General features: G+C 41.7%; 1 protein-coding gene across 2 annotated transcripts in view; it reads right to left on the bottom strand.

Moving 5' to 3' along the window:
- Nucleotides 1–20,393, bottom strand: part of si:dkey-92j12.5 (multiple PDZ domain protein) — a 46,697-nt gene that overhangs the window by 3,361 nt on the left and 22,943 nt on the right. The window contains exons 21-41 of one of the 2 annotated variants that reach the window (XM_004564225.3): nt 18,426–18,731; nt 16,436–16,618; nt 15,800–15,977; nt 14,362–14,472; nt 13,955–14,020; nt 13,400–13,471; nt 12,833–12,932; nt 11,768–11,976; nt 11,248–11,339; nt 11,039–11,168; nt 10,080–10,172; nt 9,473–9,547; nt 9,028–9,381; nt 8,705–8,788; nt 3,060–3,253; nt 2,158–2,305; nt 1,994–2,065; nt 1,743–1,866; nt 1,578–1,618; nt 1,203–1,325; nt 357–461 (exon numbers count right to left, since the gene is read on the bottom strand). In XM_004564225.3, the coding sequence (XP_004564282.2) occupies nt 357–461; nt 1,203–1,325; nt 1,578–1,618; nt 1,743–1,866; nt 1,994–2,065; nt 2,158–2,305; nt 3,060–3,253; nt 8,705–8,788; nt 9,028–9,381; nt 9,473–9,547; nt 10,080–10,172; nt 11,039–11,168; nt 11,248–11,339; nt 11,768–11,976; nt 12,833–12,932; nt 13,400–13,471; nt 13,955–14,020; nt 14,362–14,472; nt 15,800–15,977; nt 16,436–16,618; nt 18,426–18,731 (2,860 nt within the window). The remainder of the gene's footprint in view (nt 1–356; nt 462–1,202; nt 1,326–1,577; nt 1,619–1,742; nt 1,867–1,993; nt 2,066–2,157; nt 2,306–3,059; nt 3,254–8,704; nt 8,789–9,027; nt 9,382–9,472; nt 9,548–10,079; nt 10,173–11,038; nt 11,169–11,247; nt 11,340–11,767; nt 11,977–12,832; nt 12,933–13,399; nt 13,472–13,954; nt 14,021–14,361; nt 14,473–15,799; nt 15,978–16,435; nt 16,619–18,425; nt 18,732–20,393) is intronic. The other variant, XM_004564226.3, reaches the window with a different exon arrangement.

Below are 20,393 nucleotides of genomic sequence, written 5' to 3'. Positions count from 1 at the left end.
GCTTCCATAGACACAAATATAGTTTTTTCCCTTACAGCAGAAGTCTTTTTAGAGGTGTGAAATCAATGTCATAAACACTGTTGTCTTGAAATTAACATACACTGACTGTGCAAAATGCTGATAATGAAGGGCCTCCTTTTTGTTAAAGACTTCTTTTTTTTTTAGTTGTCTGTATGTAAAATTATGTCTTGGGGAAATATGGAAGAAGATAAAAAGCCCTACGGGGAGCTGGCTGTGAACCATTTCTGTGTTTCTCTGACAAAACAGAACTAAAACCTGCTGACGTTATCACACAGAAACTTACTGCCTTTACAGGCATTACATATCAGTTACTGGATGTCTCACTGTGACAGTACCTGCAAAATGATGGTTCCAGTGGTGTTCTTGAGCAGGGCTTCAGCATGGACATGAGTCATTCCCTCAGTGGAAACATCATTGATACTGAGGATCCTGTCTCCCGTCTAGATGATGCACACACAAACACAAACACACATTTGTCCTAGACTTAACACTATCCCCCCTTTTCCTTTTTGCCTACAAAGTCTCCTTTTCTTTTCTGTCCCTATCTTTTTTCTTCAGGATTTCATAAAGGTTTACTTTTGGTATGTCACTTCATTTTCAATATTTATGTCTAAAATGCATTTTATGTTACATGTGTCTGTAATTTGATCATGGAGAAACATTTATGTCCTCTGCCCCTTGCATCCCGATCTATTCCAACCTTTATATTTGTTTTATGAGATGTATTTCAGGAAGAAAATGATGTAAAAATATCGACTTCTATTCCAATAAATATGTAACACAGTCAAGGCAGTCCATATATTTGTCTCAGTGTTGGAAAAGTTCATTTTGGTAACCTTTAGTTAACCAGGAAAAACGGCCTCTTCAGATTCTAAATGACTCCTGCACTCTGCGATTACAGAAGAATACACAGTAAAACAACAGTCACCTCTAAAGAAAAAGGTATCTTGTGCCTCCTTCACCTTATTTTTTATGATTCCCTTAAATTCATCAATGCATACCAGAGAGTCTAAGTTTACAGCTTTTTGCAGATGTTTCAGCCTCTAAGGGACACAGTAAGAGTAAGAAAGTGCAATTTTCCTTATTTAAGGCCCAGTCCACACTCGACTAGTCACAATGTGAAGCATACATGAGACACACATGCATGCACGCACTGGTGTATATACATGGTCACTCCCCACCTGTAATTTCTGTGTTTTGGCAGCAAGTCCATTGGTATCCATGGTAGCAATAAAAAGAGGAAGGTTGCCATGGGGACTGCCCACTCCTCCAGCTACGCTGATGCCCAAGGAGTCGTATGGACCCTGGAGTGATTGCGCACAGACACACAAACACACACATTTGCAACCTTTCCAAATGGCAGATTCGAGCATAAAATAAACACCCAACGTTACAGGAGCATGATATCCAGTCAGGAAGCAGGTTGTTTTCAGTATATAACTAATTTATACTAATTTGTAACTTCTAAAAATAAGTTAAATTATCACTACTCAGTTTCTCCAGTACAGTATGGGGTCCAAAAAGACAATGCTTTTATTACTATAAGAGTGTTTTACCTTTTTTATTATCACTTTTCTGATGTCAGAGTCTTTGAATGCTGCAAAAGAGAATGACACATAACTATGGATAAAAAGATGCAAGAGTATATTTTCCATTCAAAGCAAATTGTTGGACTCAACATTGTAACTCAGACGATACTCGAGAACTTAGTTGACACTCACTGTAGCTCTCTATTTTGTTATCTGTCTCCCTCTGGTGGCCAAAAGAACCATCGCATACACTTGAGGGTGTAAGCGTGGAGCAGTCAGAGTCTTCGCTCTGGATAAAACACAACTTAAGGTACTCCTACGTTCACAGAGTAATATCGTTAAAATAGGTGTATAAACGCAATAGTTGACCTACAAACTACAGTCTGAACTATAATTTCACTAGGAATCACTAAAGAAATACGTAGGCAAGATAAACAGTTTACCTGACTCCGCAGTGTGTACTGCACCCCGGCTTTAAAACGAGCCACCTCCAGGTGGACTCCTCCACTGCAACTCTGAGAGCAAAGTGACACATCTCACATAATGACGCTGGCCATGAAAATGCCTACCTATGTTCATTTATTTATAAACTGTGAATACGGCAGACCTGCAGAAGCGTGTGTGCACGCTCCTGTGATGCTGCACGCACGTCTTCCCCATTGATTGACAGAATCTGGTCGCCTAGCAACAACCTGCCATCCGAATCTGCTACACCTCCTCTGATGATATCTGACACAAAGATGCCAGTGTCATTACTGTTGGAAGAAAACAGAGGTCAAAAGCTGTGCCTGCCCCAGGCTTATAAATAATGTGACCTGTGCACCGGCTGTTTTGCATAATGTCACACCTGATTGTGCAAAAACATAAAGCTGCGAGAAAATTGGCACCCGAGCTCTTTGGAAAATGATGCGTCTTGCGACTTCTTTGCAGTGAGACCCTATCTAACCTTTATGGTAATTATCGAATGCTGGAGAGATCTGTGAAGTAGTTACAGAACACGTCAAAGGAGTTTGCCATGAAAACAGTCAATCTACTAGGGTCTATAAAGGGTTTTTTGTTTTTTTAGAATATAATTTTCGGAATTATATTTAAAAGGAACAGGTATTCTGCAATTTAAACTAACTAACCAGCCTAACTACAGCTTACAAACAAAAGTTGATTAAGAATAAAATTGTGGTAAAAATAGGCAACAAGACTAATCACTCACTAACAAAGTCACATTTATTTATTTTTAACCTATTTCTCATCTTCAGAAGTTGCGAGGAGGAGTACTCCCACTTGCCATATGTTATATTTGAAGCCGATATATTAACAACTTCATCAGCCTCTTAGACTTCAGGCTCTTTCAGCAGGTGACATCACCTAGGTTGCGAACACGATGGTTCTGAACAAAATTTGATTTTGTCTTTGTTGTACTTGAAAGCACAGTGTTAGATAACACAGGCTCAAACCTGCTGTGAACATACCAAGTTGGAGGTTTCTAACTTGATAAAAGCATCCTGACTGTACCTCTTCCCCACAGTAGTGAAGCCCAGTCCTTCTCCAGGACGAGGCCTCAGCTCCAGGCTGAACACATCCCACAGGTCCTCCTCCCTGTAGGATTCCTGGTGCCTGAAGACGCACAGCTGGACACGCTGGGTGGTGAGCCGTAGCACGGCAATAGCTTCGTCATGACTGGCCTGCCGCATATCTATGCCATTTACCTAGAAGACAGTGACAGTGAGAGAAACAGGGGAACAGATGCATGAAAATACATTCTGTTTGTTCAGGAAGTACAGGAACACATATTACAAAACAATAATATGATAAACTTTTCAGATTGGAGTGGTAAAGGAATCAAATATTTAGAACATATACTAGAAGGAACAGAATTTATTTCATTTGACGGACTAGTTACACAATATGGGATCAACAAGAAAAGATTTTTAGAATATCAACAAATTAAATCCATAGTAAAAAAGAAATTTAAACCGGGTCAAGTTGAACTACAAACACCACCAAGTGTGGTTCAATTTCTTACTCTTAAAACCCCCAAATTACTATCCAAAATATACAGAATGCTTTCTAAAACAGATGAATCAATATCACTTCCTATTGCAAAATGGGAAGCGGATTTATCAGTTAACTTAGACCAAAACTTCTGGTCTCAGGTTTGCTTAAAAACCTTTCACCTAATTAGAAATCCCAGTCTTCAATTAATTCAATACAAAATATTACATAGAGTGCACTATACAGGTCATCGGATGTTCAAGATGGGCTTTACGTCTACCAACAACTGCTCACACTGCCAAACCAATTCACCGGACAATTATATCCACGCTCTTTGGTTCTGTCCACCAGTTCAGACGTTTTGGCGCGAGATATGTGAAGACTTATCGAAGTTTCTGAAATGTAACATTCCAACTTCCCCCTTAGTGTGTTTGTTGGGCAGCTTAGATAATGTCACTTCAGAAAAGAATATAGCCCATATGGTTTTCACTGCCCTATGCATAGCCAAGAAAACTGTCCTCTTGAACTGGAAAAATAAAAACAATCTTAATTCTAACCAATATAGAAATTATCTATTAGATTACATTAGTCTTGACACAGCCTCTGCCACCACATCAGATCAATTGCTCTGGGCTCCTTTGATCAGCTCCATCACCTAGTGGGGGGTCATAGTTTGGTCCCGCCTTCACTGTTGTGATTGGTGTGGGGGTAGGGACAGGCTTAGGGCGTCGGGGGGTTCCCCGGAGGCATCTTCCTTGGGGGGCTCAACCCGGGGTAGCGGTCATGTCCGGTTGGGGGCTCTTTTGGCTCTCGGGTGACTGTTTCCACGTGGCTGCGTGCAGCGGGGCTAGGGGAGGGTCTGTGCTGACGGACGTGGGTTACTGACCTGGTAGCGTGGCTGCCCCTGGGTGGGTCCGGGATGGGCGTGAGGTTCTGGGGGCGCTCCGTCTCTGGGCTGGGGCCCAGGCCGGGCCTCGGGGGCTTGGGTCCTGGTTGGTGTGTTGCCGGGGTTGTGGGCGGGTGGGTGCATGGGGACCCAGCCCTGGAGCAGGGTGCCGCCGGTGCATCGAGCCACCTGGGGGCTCTTCAACTGGTGGGGGAGATTGTCACATCTTGCAGGAGCTTTCCTCTCCTCAGAAGCTCTCTCTGCAGGAGGGGGAGATACAGGAGAGGTGGAGGAAGATCTCAGCCTGGGTGTTTATTGTCTTATGTAGTCTGGAAGATGAGTGGATGGTGGGGTGGGTGCAGTTTTCTCTGTGGTGGGGTTGGGTGGACTGTCCCGGGCTCTGTGGGGCCGGGAGGCGCTGCTGCACTGGGCCCCGGTCTGGATGGGCCTGGGCCCCCTTTCCCTGGCGGGTCGCGGAGTATGGGGGTGCCTACTGGGGTCAGCGGGGGAGCTGGCCCCAGGGAGGGGTCACCTGCCACTCCCTTCCCCTCCTCCCCATCTCCAGCTGCCTCCCCCCTCCCGCTCCACCACAACCACCCACACATGCAGGACCTTGGAGTAGGGGTATGTCACCAGGGTGCAGAGGAGGCTACCCCCCCCCCCCCCCCCTGTCCCCCTCTGGCTGCCTCTGCCTCAATTTTATCCCACAACTTAGACATTCACATTACTCACACTCTCATTACACATACATATAGGATCTTGGGGGTGGGCACGATACATGGAATCCAAATTACCATCAGGGTGTACACCCCACCCCTGGCGTCGTTGCCCACCTCTCAATTTTAAATACACGTAGACATTGAGGGCTAGCAGGAGGGACCATGAGCTTACCTGCTGCTCTCTGGCAGGTAGCTCCAAGCCCTCCTGGGTTTTAAATGCACCTTAGAACACACATGCATCAACACTACAATGAGCGGGTGGAGGGAGGTTTGGAGTCTTCTCTCACCCCCATTCTCTGCGGCCTGCCGGAGCGAGGTTTGGAGGCCTATCTCCACCCACCACCACTTCCCCTGCCAGTGGCGGACTCCCTCAGACGTCGGTGCGTTGGTGGTTCTTTGTGTCCGGGGATGGGCGTCCAGGTACACACTGGCTCACTCCTTGGCGACCGCTTATCGGGGCCTGGAGCCTGGGGCTCGCTCGGGCCACTTTGGAGGTGGGGTGCCCCCGGCCTCTCGGCCTGGGGCTCGGTCACTCAGGCACGGCTGGCTGCCGGCGGAGCTCACGGGCGCGTCACTGCAACTCCCCCTGGCTTCTGCTCCGCGGCTGCTGGGTGAGCCCTCATCTGGGACTCTCCTCAGCTCTTTCTGGGACAGTGGCGCGGCTGCCCCTCTGTTGGTCTTCCTTGGTCTCTTGTGTTCTGGGGGCCTCTGGATGTCTGGAGTTTTGATCTCCTCCACACCTGCTTCATGCCCTGGAGGACGGGGCTGTGGCCCCCCAACACCCTCTAGCAGATCATTACATGAAGGAACCTTTTAAAAAAACAAGCGCGTCCATGCTCACAGGTGTACACACGGGTGATCACACCCACAAACTACACCCTTTTTGGCTCCTACCTCAAAGCACACTGTGTTCTGTTGATCTTATGTGCTGCACAATAATGTTTAACATTTAGTATTTACTGTCATATTCCCATATATCATTGTGATGTTGTTTATTCTATTACTCTTGTTCTGTTCTGCTCGTTTTCTTTTTTCTTTCTCAGCAGGTGATCCAGGTGATTGCTATATGCTTTTTTTTTCTTTCTTTTTTTTCTCTACTCATTCTGTTGGTTTTTGTCTTTTGCCCTTCTCCCCCGTCCCTCTTCTCAGCTGTTTCTCTTTCCCTCTTTCTTTCTCCCCTTCCTTCCCCCAGTCAAGTCTGTCCCGTATTCAGTAAGTGAAAATAAAATAAACAATAAAAGGTGAATCAAATGGACCATTACGGCAAGGCTGGGATGGTCAATTTGGTAAAGTAAATCCGTTGGGCATCTTTCTTTGCCTTTAGACAATAATTCTGATGGCAAAAGAGCCAAACGGGACAGGCAAAAAAAAAAAAAAAAAAAGAAGTACAGGAACAAGTCTTTCAGTGTATACAAATCAGGCTGTGCAGTAGTTAACACTGACGGTAGAAGGTCTGAGGTGTGGCATTTGTACCTATGTCAGTTTCTCTCTCACAGTTCAGAAATGATTGTTAAATTAACTGGTGATTGCGTAATTATCTGTAAGTGTGGAGATGAGAGTGTGTGGTTGTTTTTCTATTTCTAGCAGCTTCCGTTTCCTTACGCAGCTTACCCTAACACTGCCATTAGGCTAAGCAGTCACATGATGGTGGTTATGAACTCGACAAGCTAACCCGTGGTCTACCAATGTAAGTAAGGGTGTGTTATACTGGCAGTAATATATGACCAATATAAAATATTGAAGAGTCTGCTAGTAGAAAAGTAGAAAAGCAACTGATTTTACATAGTAAGATAAAACACACAATACAGACTGAAAGCAACAGAGCTGCTGCACTCAATATAGCGTTAGTGTGTGTGTGAGAAAAAGCACTGAATAGAAGTGCATCATTAAAAGCACTTCGTGAATGTGTGTGCTTTACTGTCTAGACTATTTGAAACTGAAAAGAATGCAGGAAAAATGCCAATTATGTAAGTGAACAGACGTATCAGTATGAGAGCTCTATCATTAAATCACACGCAAATCTGATGGATTACAGATATTATTATAGCGTATAGTTATAAAAATACAAATGCTCTAGGTGCTCTGCTTTAGTATCATATATTAATCTTTATATAACAATAAAATTGGTGTAAAATTGGAAGGAGGAATAAAGCTGCATAGAAATAAAGACTGCAATGCTTGTTAGTCTACATGGAAATTCCACGAATGCTGACACTATTTTCTTGGTGGTGACTTTATCGTGAACATAACCTAAACCGTAGCAGGTTAGGCCTGCAGCCATGGTGATGTGCCCAGGTAAAAACGTATACTTTTAATATGCACTTCGTATCTCTGTAGTTGCCTGGAGAAATCCTGCTTATCCTCTGTGTACTAACGCTTTAATTCTATGACAGCTGAGACCGGCTCAAGCCGCTCTGCAAATTCTAATTTGGATAAGTGGTAAGATAAATAGACGATTATTATTAGAATTTTGTATTTATTTATTTTATTTGCTCTATTTAACTAGGAGAGATGACAGAAGCTACCAGAGCTTTACAGTCTCTCAGTTCAACAAGTATCTCTGTAAGTGTTTCTCGAGTCGTACTGCAGTTTGTTTAGTAGTGATGCGTACAGGGCTGGAAGCCAGTTTTCCAATTCAGTGTTTGTGTGATGATCTCTCCAATGAGCTGTTATCAGGAAAATGACCTCTAAACAACAGCAAAGATGTTAAATATCTTTGCATAGATGTTATCTTTATAGTTATTCGTGCACAATATGCTGCACACTGAATATCATCATTTGTCTGTTTTTTGGTTTGTTTGTTTTTAAATAGTAGGTAGTGTAGTGGTATAAGAATCTAATTTATCCAGAATCCAGTTTTTGAGGAAGATGTTCATGTGTTTTGTAGGACAATCTGTTCTCTAACATTTGTACATACATTTTTTTTTTCATTTTGGAGTTTAGTACAAACTTCAAATTAAAGACTGATATTCTGAAGTGACTGAAAGCAGTCCCCTGGAGAAGGTTTTAGGGGGATCAGTAGCATCCAAGATGGTATTATTAGTGTAAAAGCATCACAGCCCAGTTTCATTTAGATAAGGAGCAAAAAGTAGTGGACCTTAAATAAAACCCTGAGGATAGGTCTTTATTTTTAACTCCTGGGAACCACATTTTCTATAAAAACAGGTTTTTGAGCTTGTAACCAGCAGTGTACCTTAAAACCCTTGCTTTTAAATCATGTGAGTAAACAATTTTTAAGGCAGATTTATTTTTTTCAGGTTTTCTTTGTTTGTTTGTTTCATTTCTGTGACTTTCTTGTTTTCACTATAAACTGAAGCTTGATTCTGTTATATCTGGCAAAGCAATCTGAGTTTGAATTCCCAAAAAATGAGTTTCTGAATTGGAAAAAAATAGTGCATGAATAAAAAAGAACACAGATACATCACGGCTGCGTTCTTCATACTGAAAAATATTGCAAAAACAAACAGAAATAAAAATAAATGCTGTGCGGTTAGAAATAACTTATTCACATGCACTGCTGCTTGTTCTGGTGTTTGTGTGCACATGTATCACTGCTATACCTCTAATATCTGATCTCCAGCCTGCAGTCTACCATCTCTCTGTGCTGCTCCTCCATCGTTCACTTCATGGATTATTACTGCCCCCTGGTGTAAAAACCAGAAACCACTTCCATCATTACACAACTCCACAACTGAATATTGAAACAACAAACAAACAAACAAATGCACAACTTTTTGGCCTAATTCGAGTACAAACTTTGCTTCCATCTGTGGATTTTTTATTTGCAAACATAAACAAAAATTATATAAAGTCACCTTCATGTCACAAGGACAAATAATAAATAACGAAATCTTTATGTTAAAAATCATTTAGCTGTTCTCACCAGCAGAGTGTCACATCCACCTACAATGCTGAGACCCAGGCCTAGGTTTCCTTTATAAATCTCTATGGTAGTTTCCTTTCCTGAAACAATTGGACAGCTGACAGGGTCGGAAGTTGTGGGAGCTGATCCTGGCCAATCAGACCGTTCCACTGGAGAGGTCTGCATGGGTTTTAGAGACGAAGAGGAGGAGGAGGCGACAGGAAGGCTTAGAGAGGACACTGGAGTGAGTGAGTGGGGACTGGAGAGTGATGTAGGGAGAGGGAGAGAAGAAGAGGAGGAGGAGGAGGAGAGACTCTTGGAACGGTTGATGGAGAGCTTGACAGTGACCCGGTGTTTGAGAATCAAACTGGACACCTGAATACGAAAAAGACAGCTGAGTCATAAATCATTAAATCAACTTGACCTTGAAGAGCATATATTTCACAGCCCGCATGTGTGCTTGCACCTTTTTTACTGACAGTCCAGCCACGGGTTCATCACCCACTGCTACGATTCTGTCTCCAACCTTTATCCTGCCATCCTGCATAAAGAGACATGAATAAAATATGTAAGATAAGCAAAATGTATGAAAGTGAGTGTGTAGAAGAAAGATGGTGGGCGAGTGTGATTAAAAATCAAGTACACCCTCTGGACAAATATATGAATAACTGTTCCCTTAGGCCGGACATGAAAACGTATTAGTACATGATGACATCACTTGAAAAAATAGCAACCATCATCTGTTTCACATAATATTCATAATGCCAAGATGGCAGAACCATCACATCAGACTTGTACAAACCCTTTATAATTCAAATATGTTATGAGACGAGTTCTGCCCTGGTGAAGGCCAAAATTGCAATTGATTCTACTTTTGTGGGTAAAAAAGGAATAATACATATTTATTAATAACAGCATTTTTATTCATTTAAAAATTACAGAGTAAATTTGCTCAGAGAGAACCAAAAAGAAAACTGAAAATGATTAAATTACTTAAAAGGCTTACATAGTATAGATACTTATAAATAGTATAGATGATATACGGGCATATGATCCTGTTGACGATGTCATACCTTGCTGGCAGTGCCGTGCTGGATCAGGGACGTGACCACCAGTCCTCCCTTAGAATTATCCTCTTCCAAGCAAAGGCCAAGACCTGCATAATCCTGGAATGAGAAGCAACTATGTAAGAAAACAAACTTAAACACAATAATACTCATATGTAAAAAATGACTGTGCCAGTTTTAAGAGGTGTGCTTTAAGATGGGATTTTTTGGCTTTATTAGACAGACAGTGAAGAGTGACAGGAAACCAGAGGAAAGGGGTCGGACAGGTCTGACTAGAACCCGGGCCAGCCGCTCTCAGCCATACAGCCTGCTCATCCAAATTTGCTAAACCGGCACACTTAAGATGGGATTTGAAAGTGTTAAGAGAGTCAGTGTTACAGATGTCTGGTGGGACGGGATTCCAGAGGTGAGGAGCAAAGAAACTGAAGGTTGTAGATCCCAGTGTAGTCAAAAGGGCAGAAGGGACAGTGAGGAGTTCAGAGAGGTACTGTGGAGGGAGGTTATGGATTGCCTTAAAGGTGAGGAGCAGAATCTTGAAATCAATACGACATTTAACCGGGAGCCGGTGAAGCTGCTGAAGGACAGGCGTGACATGACTAATGCAGGGAGGTCTGGTGATGCTCCAAGCGGCAGAATTCTGAACCAGTTGAAGTTTATGAATGAACTTGAGAAGGGAGTTAGAGGATGGCAGTACTATTGGGTATGAGAGATGGATGGAGGCGAATATTGGTACGGAGATGGAAATATGAGACTAGTGAAACCAATAAAAGCACGTCTGCAAAATGTGTTTATGTGATTAAAGTTACATGTTGTTCATTTTGTACAATTACACAGACACTCGTCTATCTATCAAGATTTTGATACAAAAGTACCTGCTATCAGGCTGCCTTTGACACACAAAAATGTGCAACTGCAGTACAGACAACTGACAGTGGTTAGCCAGAGACCTACTGGATGTATTGTACCTGAGGTAGAATAATGTGTTCAATGTCACTGGAGATTTGTCCACAGCCTCCAGTGTCAGTCTGGGAGTCGATCGTGTCCTCACAGTCTTTCCTGAGTCCCTGGACCGTTTCACCTAGAGCTGCTTTATTTCTGGTAAAACAACACCAATGATTCCAGAAGCAGGTTACAAAAACCTTTAGTGTGTAAAACCAAAAAGCAATCATGTTACCTGATGAGAATGATCTTGACTTTACATGGAGCATTACTGATGATGGCGGAGGCATTCTGGTGACTCCGGCCGTACAAAATCTGACCGTTAATCTAGAAGAAACACAGCGTCATGTAGTTCCTATCCAACAACGCCTTTCCCCCTCTATTCACCTCTACATTAATCTTCCTTTCTGTCATCTCCTTCTAACCTCTCCTCCCCCGCCGACTCATCAGCTGCTCCTCTCCCACTACTCTCCTCCTCATCTCTATTACACGGTTGTTCATTACAAAAATCCGGCCCAGCACCAACTATCATTCAAATGGTAATTTGCATGATAAATCTACTGTGCAGGTACTCAACGCTCTCATCCATGTCTCCAACTCCCTTCTATTCTTCTCCTGCTTTAATTTTTGACTTCACTATTTTGTCTCTCTCCAATGGCTCAACCCATTCTTGGAGTCTTCAATCTCACACCATTAATCTGTTAATCCCTACTCACTCATTCTTCCATATTGTTCCCATAGCCTGTCTTCCTTACCTCTAGAAGCTCATCCCCGATCTGTATCCTCCCATCTAAACCAGCGGGGCCTAGAGGGTCTATAGCTGCCACATAGACACCCATACGGGCCCTAGAGTCATCCTTGTTGCCCGTGAGGCTGATTCCCAGGCCGTGAGCTGCAGGGTCCTTCTCTAGCTCAATCATTTGGAGCTTTCCAGACAGACTGCCATAACGCTGAAGCATCTTTTCTAGGACACAGTTAGCAGACAGAAAATTGTTAGGAGAATGATATGATTGTTAAGCCAAAAAAAGTGTGGCAAACTACATGTAATGAGTGACACATGGAGACATGGGGAAAAGCATTACACCCTGGAGGGGAATGTGTGTGGGCTGCTGCATTATGCCTGGAAGGGACTTATTGAGGGTGTTTCTGACTATATACAGCATGATAGTATGCACCTTGCGTGCACAACTGTGCAAGGAAAAATGAATATAGAGCCACGACTGTGATTTATATATGCATACAAAGTGTTTCAAACCACTTGTAGCATCATGGGGCAACGCTTTAATGAATGGATTCATATTTTCTTTGCTTGTGTGCATGTGCAAGACACACACAGTTTCCTTCTAATAGTTTTACACTATTTTACTAATCAACAGTATAAAGCACCCTGAAGCTCAAACACACTAGAGCCAGCTCCAGAGTGGGATCCTGATAACCCTAATCCAGGCGAGGTAACATGTCTCATAGTTACGCTCGTAAGAAATAAAACAGTAGATGCAATTTGAATACAGTTTTTTTTCCTGCCAAAAAAGAGACAGAAAAAAAATTACTTAGAAACTAAAATGTATTCATACTGAGGAATATTGCTCTTTCAAATGATGCTATTCTTGAATAATATTTCTAAAACTTTTTTTTAGGCTTTAATTTATTCTTGGTACATTATTTATGCAAACTGGCTTGAAATGCAGGTGGTTTAAGTGTCATATGGCCTAAAGTATGTCCCAGAATTTGACAATTCAACTGTGAGTGTCAGAAAATGTTTATCAGTATTAAAATCTATAATGGATGGGGATGGCACATAGGCTTTTGAGGAGTCTTACTTCTGCCAGAGTCGTCAGCATCTTCAGCTGCTCCTGTGACTGCTGTTGTGAAATTCGTAGGGCTTCTCTGATCCATTCTATCGGATGCTGGTGAAGGTACCTTGGGACAAATTTTGCATTATTGAACAAGGAGAGTTTGAGATGCCTCAGGGGTCCTTCAGGCATAAGTTGGACTACCCCTGAGGCTTGTTCAGTGCGCTTGATAAAGCACTGGGAAATAACTGATGAAGAGGATGAATTAATGAACGCTGTTTTAATGTCAGCTAAAAATAACATGAAAGATGACCAGAATCATGCATTATTTTGCAACTAACTTACAAGTGGATGGAAAAATAACTTCAAAAGAATGCGCTGACTCTATTTAGAGGCATGCATCTCCATCAAAGGCAAAAAACAAAGGGTTTAAACAAACAAGGTAGCTGCGAGGGACTACAAGGGTTCTATGTACAAAAATGCATGTTAATTAAGTTTCTGGAAGTTGGTTTGATGTAAATGCAAGAGTGCTTTTACAGTGTGGCACACTTGTGGTAACACACACACACACACACACACTCACAGTGCACCAACCTTAAACGGGGTGGGAATGAAGGGGTTTGCAGGGGAAGGAGTAAGGAACAGACCACCAAGGTTCTCTGCTTCCTAGTATCATGTGGGGAAACACAGACATAGCTCTATATCTATGAAAAAAGAAATCCCTGTCTCAAAAAAAACCTCTTTGAAGCTTCCCCATTCCTTTTTGGATTGCTGTGTAGGTGTTAATGACTCATCTATCTATATATAATATAGTGTGCACGAAACATTTTCTATACACTACAGCAATACACAGCTAAATATCAGTAACTGTGTAGGAACACAAAGTGAGAACTTCACAGCTTGTGTTCTCTCCCAGTGAAAACTAAAGATGTGGTCGCAACCTTTAAAAAACATGAAAAGTAGCTACTGCTCTTTAGCTCCAACGAGCAGTACTTCATATTCTAATGGACACGATTGTCTATACTAGAAAAGTAGTGGAAAGCACTATTATATCAAGGCTGGTGTAAATTTGAAATAAGATTTACGTATGCCATTGAAACAGGAAAAACCTTAATGCGAAGCTTAAAATAGGAAGTAGAGCGGTGTTACCCTGCTGCTGTGTGAGTTGGGCAGCAGTGTTGGAGTTAGTCTTTCATGGTTGATGAGAGCAGGAGACTGTGGGCGAAACACAAGACGCAGAGTAGGCGTATTATTTTCTATAAAACTGTACACGTAATGCTGAATAATTACTTATTCTGTCAGTCAAATGCATTTTTACCTAATATGCATTGTGTCCACAAGACATAATAATGCAACGCCCATGCACAACGCTGCTGCAACTTCTGGTGGGGCTTTCCAATAGAATATGCATTGCACCTTCGCTTTACTGAGTGTTGAGATTCAATGTGAAAGAATCTGAAGCCTCAGGAGACTCAAATTCATGCATGCATGCCAGAATATACAGAGTCTGCAAGATGCATAAAGCTACCAAAAATCTGCTATTTTTGGTGCTGTACCTGAGATCCGTCTTGTCCAGACTGCACTAGAAAGGTCACAGTGTCTCCAGCTCTGCGGATGGCCTCCACTGCTTGCTCATGGCTGGCACTTCTCAGGTCCACACCACATACCTTAGCAACATCAACAAAATTGCACGTGAATACAATTTCAGATCAGATCAGTGTAGATCTGTTTTTAAAGAACACATTGATCATCTAAAATCCAAGTTGCCTTAAAATAGCCATGCCCATTTATTTGCAATGCTGTCGGCTGTCTTTTTCAAAGAGACAGCTAGTGAAAAATTATATATCAAAATTTCTGACAGTTGACAATTTCTTTTATCTTGCAGTGTTGTACACACAGCTCAAACCTAATACAGCAGAATGGCATGTTTTCCCAGTCTTCACTTCACTTTGGTGAGTGTGTGCCCGCCGCTGCAGCTTCAGATTTCTGTTCTTGGCTGACAGGAGTGGAACCTGACATTAGTCTTCTGCTGCTGCAGCCCATCTGCCTCAACATGACATGTTGTGAATTCTGATGCTATTGTGCTTACAATGTGTGTTTTTCTTTAAGGACAGAGAATTTTTATTTAAGCTACTTTTTTTCTGTCTTTCTGTTTCCTGCAATCAGTCTGACTGCTCTTTTCTGACCTCTCACATCAACAAAGCCTTTCAGTCCACAGAAGTGCTCACTGAATGCTTTTTCAGAAAAAAAATTTCACACCATTCGCGATGAACTCTAGAGACTGTCATCCACAGAAATCCCAGGAGATCAGCAGTTTCAGAAATATTCAAACCAGCCCATCTGGCACCATCAATCAAGCCACAGTCAAAGTCAATTTGACTGTGTTTCCCCATCTGATGTGCGACGTGAACATTAACTGAAGCTCCTGACCTCCATTTGCATGATTTTATGCATTGTACTGCTGCTACATGATTACCTGATTGGATAAATGCATGAATAACCAAGTATGTTATGGCGGAGGGGGGTATAACTGCATTTTATTGTGCAGTCCTGTATTATATAATGACAGTGGAGCTGAACCTTCAATCTTTGACCAATAACAAATAACGGGCTGCTGCGAATAACATTTTATGGGCATTTAAACAACAAATTGGCCATTAGTGTGTCATATTACAATCAAATTGGCACCTTTTAATACAGCAGAGACCACAAACAATATTGAATTCCAGTACCGCATACACAGTGTGTATTATATAAATGCATGCTCATGAAGTATGCACAATACATTCTCTCTCTACCACACACAAGCACCACTGGGTACCCAAACACACACACACACACACACACACACACACACACACACACACACACACACACACACACACACACACACACACACACACACACACACACCTCTTTCCTGCAATTTCTGATAACTGCGCCTCCTTCTCTGCTACACACCAACACACATGTCAGTTCCAGGCATTCGCATACCTCCAGTATCCTGTCTCCAGCCCGTAGGGTCCCATTACTTGCTGCCGGGCTGTCTGGGCTGATGTTCTTGATGAAGACTCCCCTCATCATCTCACCGCTGCTCAGTCTTCGGCCCATGCCTCTACCTCCCATTATGCTGATACCTAGGGACTGACCTGGTGCTCGCGTTAGTCGCACACTGAAACACAGAGTGTAACGCAAGAAACATTACCAAACACTGCAGAGAACACTGTTCTAACATTACTTTACGTATCTTAAAAACAGCGATGCATAATTTATCCAATGTGTATTTTTGCTTTTTTCAGTCTCTGCTGCTTAGTGTTGCAGATGGAGATTCAATGATTTAGTTAAATAAAACTTATAGGGAGACACAGAATAGTTGTTTTTTTTAATGAATTTCTTTCTTCTTCTTTTTTACGCAGTGCAATTTTTGTATCAACGCGGGACGCATTCTTTAATGCAATAAATGCAAGCTGAAAATGAAATTCTGTACTGTAGTCGCTTTCTCTAAACCCAAGAAATATGAGCATGTAGACTCTGTTGTGCACCATTAGCACTGCTGTTATCATGACCTGAAGTTGCCTGAATAATCTGAATAATATCTCATGATAATTATTAGATGACAAATTCACTAACCTTTTAGGCTGGTCCCAAGACACTGTAGAAAGAAGCTCCTCCTCCTTTCCTTCTTCTGCACCATCCACCTTTATCTCCACGTCTGGCTTTGATGCCATTCCACCTGTATTAACATTGTCCCTTTTCTCTGCTGTAATGTCTCCATCTTTGCTCTTCAGAGGTAGAGATTTTGCTATCTGCCCGCTGGGGATGAACAAAAAGATTACTTTATATAACAGGTTTTAATGTATGTTTTTGAATGATTATTTTTGTGCTACAATGACTTAAAGTATCTAAATTTACAGGCACCTTTCTGAATATAAAATACAATAGGAGAAGAACAAAATGCCCAACAAAGAAAGAATCCAAATCTGTGGTATAATTGACACGTTTGGGACTATTACCCATGCAGATTTAGACCTCTTAAACTACACACTGTGAATATTTATACACTCCATAATTCTTTTTTTCACATCCATGTGCCCAGTGTATAGCTCCATACCTTTTAAAAAGAGACATATTTTATTTACATACATTATACAACATTTTCTAATTGCAAATGTTTCTATTACATGTTGTTGTTATGTTTACTGTGACTGTATGCACACAAACACAGGCAACCAAATTATGTGACTTTTTGATAAGTGATCTATTGATATAACATGGATTTACAGAAAATGAATGAATTATTCAGTTTATTTATTCATAAAAAATGCCAACTGTTAAGTTGTTATAACTTTCAGAAGTGAGAATCAACATTTTTGTGTTGTGTTATATAAATTTAAATGTTATTTGCTTTTAGTCTGCTGGGAGAAAAACAAACTTTAAGCTTATGATAATTCCCAATCTAACAATCACAAATTAATAATCTAATAACATCACACAAGCAGAACTGGGGCGCACACTGGTGAGCTTTTTTTAATTAATGACACACTGAGGCATCTGGCCAATTGTCACTTGTGTTTGATGGCCTTGAGAAAATAAACTGATTTAGATGAGATCATGAGGTAGTGCCTCTATGTTTGCCATATGTGTGTGTGTATGTGTATGTGTATATATATATATATGCACACACACATATACTGCAAAAGTGGAAGAAAAAGGTACAAAAGCAGAGAATTTTTCATGAATATGTTTAACGGTGGAGGGCTGTAATAAGCACATGGATGTGAGTGATAGTGGTGCTATCTGCACAGCAGGAGCCTATAGCCAGTTAAGTTACAGAAGAGGGCAGAACAAATGGTTCGACCAGGGTTGAAAGAGGAGCGAGGAGAAGGGGGATAGATGCCAGGCAGGGAGGAGAGGGAAAATGAGGTGAAGAGAAAAACACCAGTGCAAGATGACTGAGAGTGCGAAAGAAATGAAAGACAGATGTAAGCACACACAGAGAAAGAAACAAAGACAACACATTGAAAGATAAGAGCGAAGAAAAGGCTGCAGAGAAAAATGGGAGTGAGGGAGGGAGGAGAAAGGCAGAGGTACGAAGACAGAGTGAAAGCAGGGACAGACAGAAGCGAAACAATTCATTTTCGCTGACAGTCAGCACTGAGATCCATAAGCGAACAGCTAAATATAACTCAGAGATTCAACAGTGAGAGAAGCTTTTGCCTTTACAACACAGAAGAATGGAGAAGAGAAAATACGTGCTGGAGGAGACTCACACTGAGCTGGCTGCATTCTGAAAACAATTGTTTCCTCATGGATACGGTTAATTAAAGTGTCAGATCATAATTCAGATCATTAGCATGACTTAAGCAGCTGGGTAACTGAATGATGTGTTACAGTAATAAAACCATAGCTGCTACAGCAATCAAAAGCCTATGGTTAAAGTGTTAAAGAATGTATAGCTATTTCTTAGTCTGAATTCCCTGCAGCAAATGTATCAACTTGTAATAAAACTGGAGCCTTGAAGTCTAATAAACCTTTAGACAGGTTTATCTTGCACTCTGGGAACTGGGAAGGGATTAGGTGACCGTAAATAATAGGCTAAGACCTCTGGCTCTTATATTACCTCGTGTCTGAGGCTGGGCTGATGGTTGGAACTGTGACCGGGTCTTTATGAGGAGTTCTGAAGGATGCAGAAGATCTGATTGAAGTTGGATCGGGAGTTGTGGCTTTAAACTTGAGTGAGGAAGAAAGCTTGAGCATAGACAAAGCCGGGTGACTCGAGGATCCAGCTGGGTCCGCTGCTGGCTCCGGAGAAGCAGTCGCTAGAGTGGGTGAGGAAGAGGGGCTTTCTGTTGCAACTGATGCCAGAGGGGGCAAACACAGTCGAGTACGGTGTTCATCCACCTGGTGGGCTGGGACGTAGGTTATACTGGGGGTAGGGGAATGTGGGAAAAGAAGTGTGGGAACGGGGTGAAAGCATTATAAACATTATTTACTTAAGTTTTATCAACACTGTTTTCTCAGCAGCACATTTGCTTTACTTCTTCACCAAAGAATGAGCAATGGGTTCTTAAGGAATGAAAAAACAGTCCCAGTAGTGAGAAATTTCTATAAATCATAAATTAAATATCAGTTGAATAAGACAATAATTGCATTTTATCCACTGAAGTAATGGCAAGTTTTTAAAATGACTCTTATTCACTGCCTTATCAAGATAAGATGAGTTTAGTAACATTTTCATTTCTATAAAGAGGATTTTTAAGCAACCTCCAGCTTAGCTAAGCATAAAGCTCATGCAGGGGGAAACAGTGTGTCCAAAATCCACACAAAAGATAACAGATAAAACAAAATGTGTCAATTAGTTAATTTATTAAAAGAGATTAAGTTATAGATTTTTTGTTTTAAGTTTATAAAGAAGCTAGATGTGGTGACTTCCAGAAGTCTTTAGTTTATTTTCCAGCGTTAATTCTTATGTGATTGCTCAGTGGTATCAAAGCAGGACACGCAAACCAGAGCCAATAAAACTGCAAAGAAATGTGTTACTCGCTGTTTCATTTTGCCAAACAGAAACTGACAAATCATGGCAGTCTTCATGAAATCACTCACTTCTCTCAGGATGCAAATTAACCGCTTCTGCTGTCAAGTAGCTTGGACTATTAGCCAGCTAGCTTGCCTACAAGCACGGAGACATGTCTGAGTCAATTTAGGCTAAAGAATATAGGGGAGAGAGGCTGTTCTCAGAAATTTTGCTTCCTTGTAAGGTGTCCATTTTGTCAAAAAACACTGTACATCCATCATTTTGCCTGGAGACTATCCTGGCTGTCATAGGGAAAAAGTGGGGTACCTCCTGGACAGGTCACCAGTTTATCATAGATAGAGGCTAACGTGGAAAGACGGACAAGCATTCACACTTGCAATCACCTGCAGAAGAATTGCCAATTAACCTAAACCCATGCATGGCTTTGGACTGTGGGAGGCAACTGGAGACAAGAAAACGCCCCACAAACAGGTCCTAGCTAGCCAGTGAATTCAAACCCCAGACCTGCTTTCTGTGAGGCAACAGCACTAACAACAAAAACCCCCACTATTATTCAGACAGTTTTACTTGTTGACAATTTAACATTGAACTGAAGACAAATTAAGCCATATTGATGGACAAATACCACATAATAGCTAAGCAACTAAAAACATACCCTTTTTGTATGTCATACATGAATTTTTTTTCTTTTACAAACTACCTCTAATCCACAACAAAAACTGAAGTTGTCGGTCAAACGATCTTTAGAGCTCTGAAAATACAGACGTGTCCCGTTCCATCTGAAAAATGGAAAAATCTTCTCAGCGTTTTTGTTTTTACATAATCCCAGATCTGCCTAAGCCATGCTGTAAAAGATGTCAAGGACATCATTCAGCCCCCTCCTCCCACTTTTATTTTTCTTCTTTTTACACGGTGTGATGCTACTAGCAGACATGCTTTTTGAATCTGCTGAAAAAGCCAATTTCTATGTTTCATTCAGGGTGGTAGATTGAACACGGTAGTCTACACTAAGCTGTTGTGACTGAGCCATGTGGACAGCCTGTCTTGTCTGAA

The sequence above is a fragment of the Maylandia zebra genome, linkage group LG6 (assembly GCF_041146795.1).
Source record: "Maylandia zebra isolate NMK-2024a linkage group LG6, Mzebra_GT3a, whole genome shotgun sequence".
NCBI lineage: Eukaryota > Metazoa > Chordata > Actinopteri > Cichliformes > Cichlidae > Maylandia > Maylandia zebra.
This window is presented reverse-complemented; position numbering and strand designations above follow the sequence as displayed.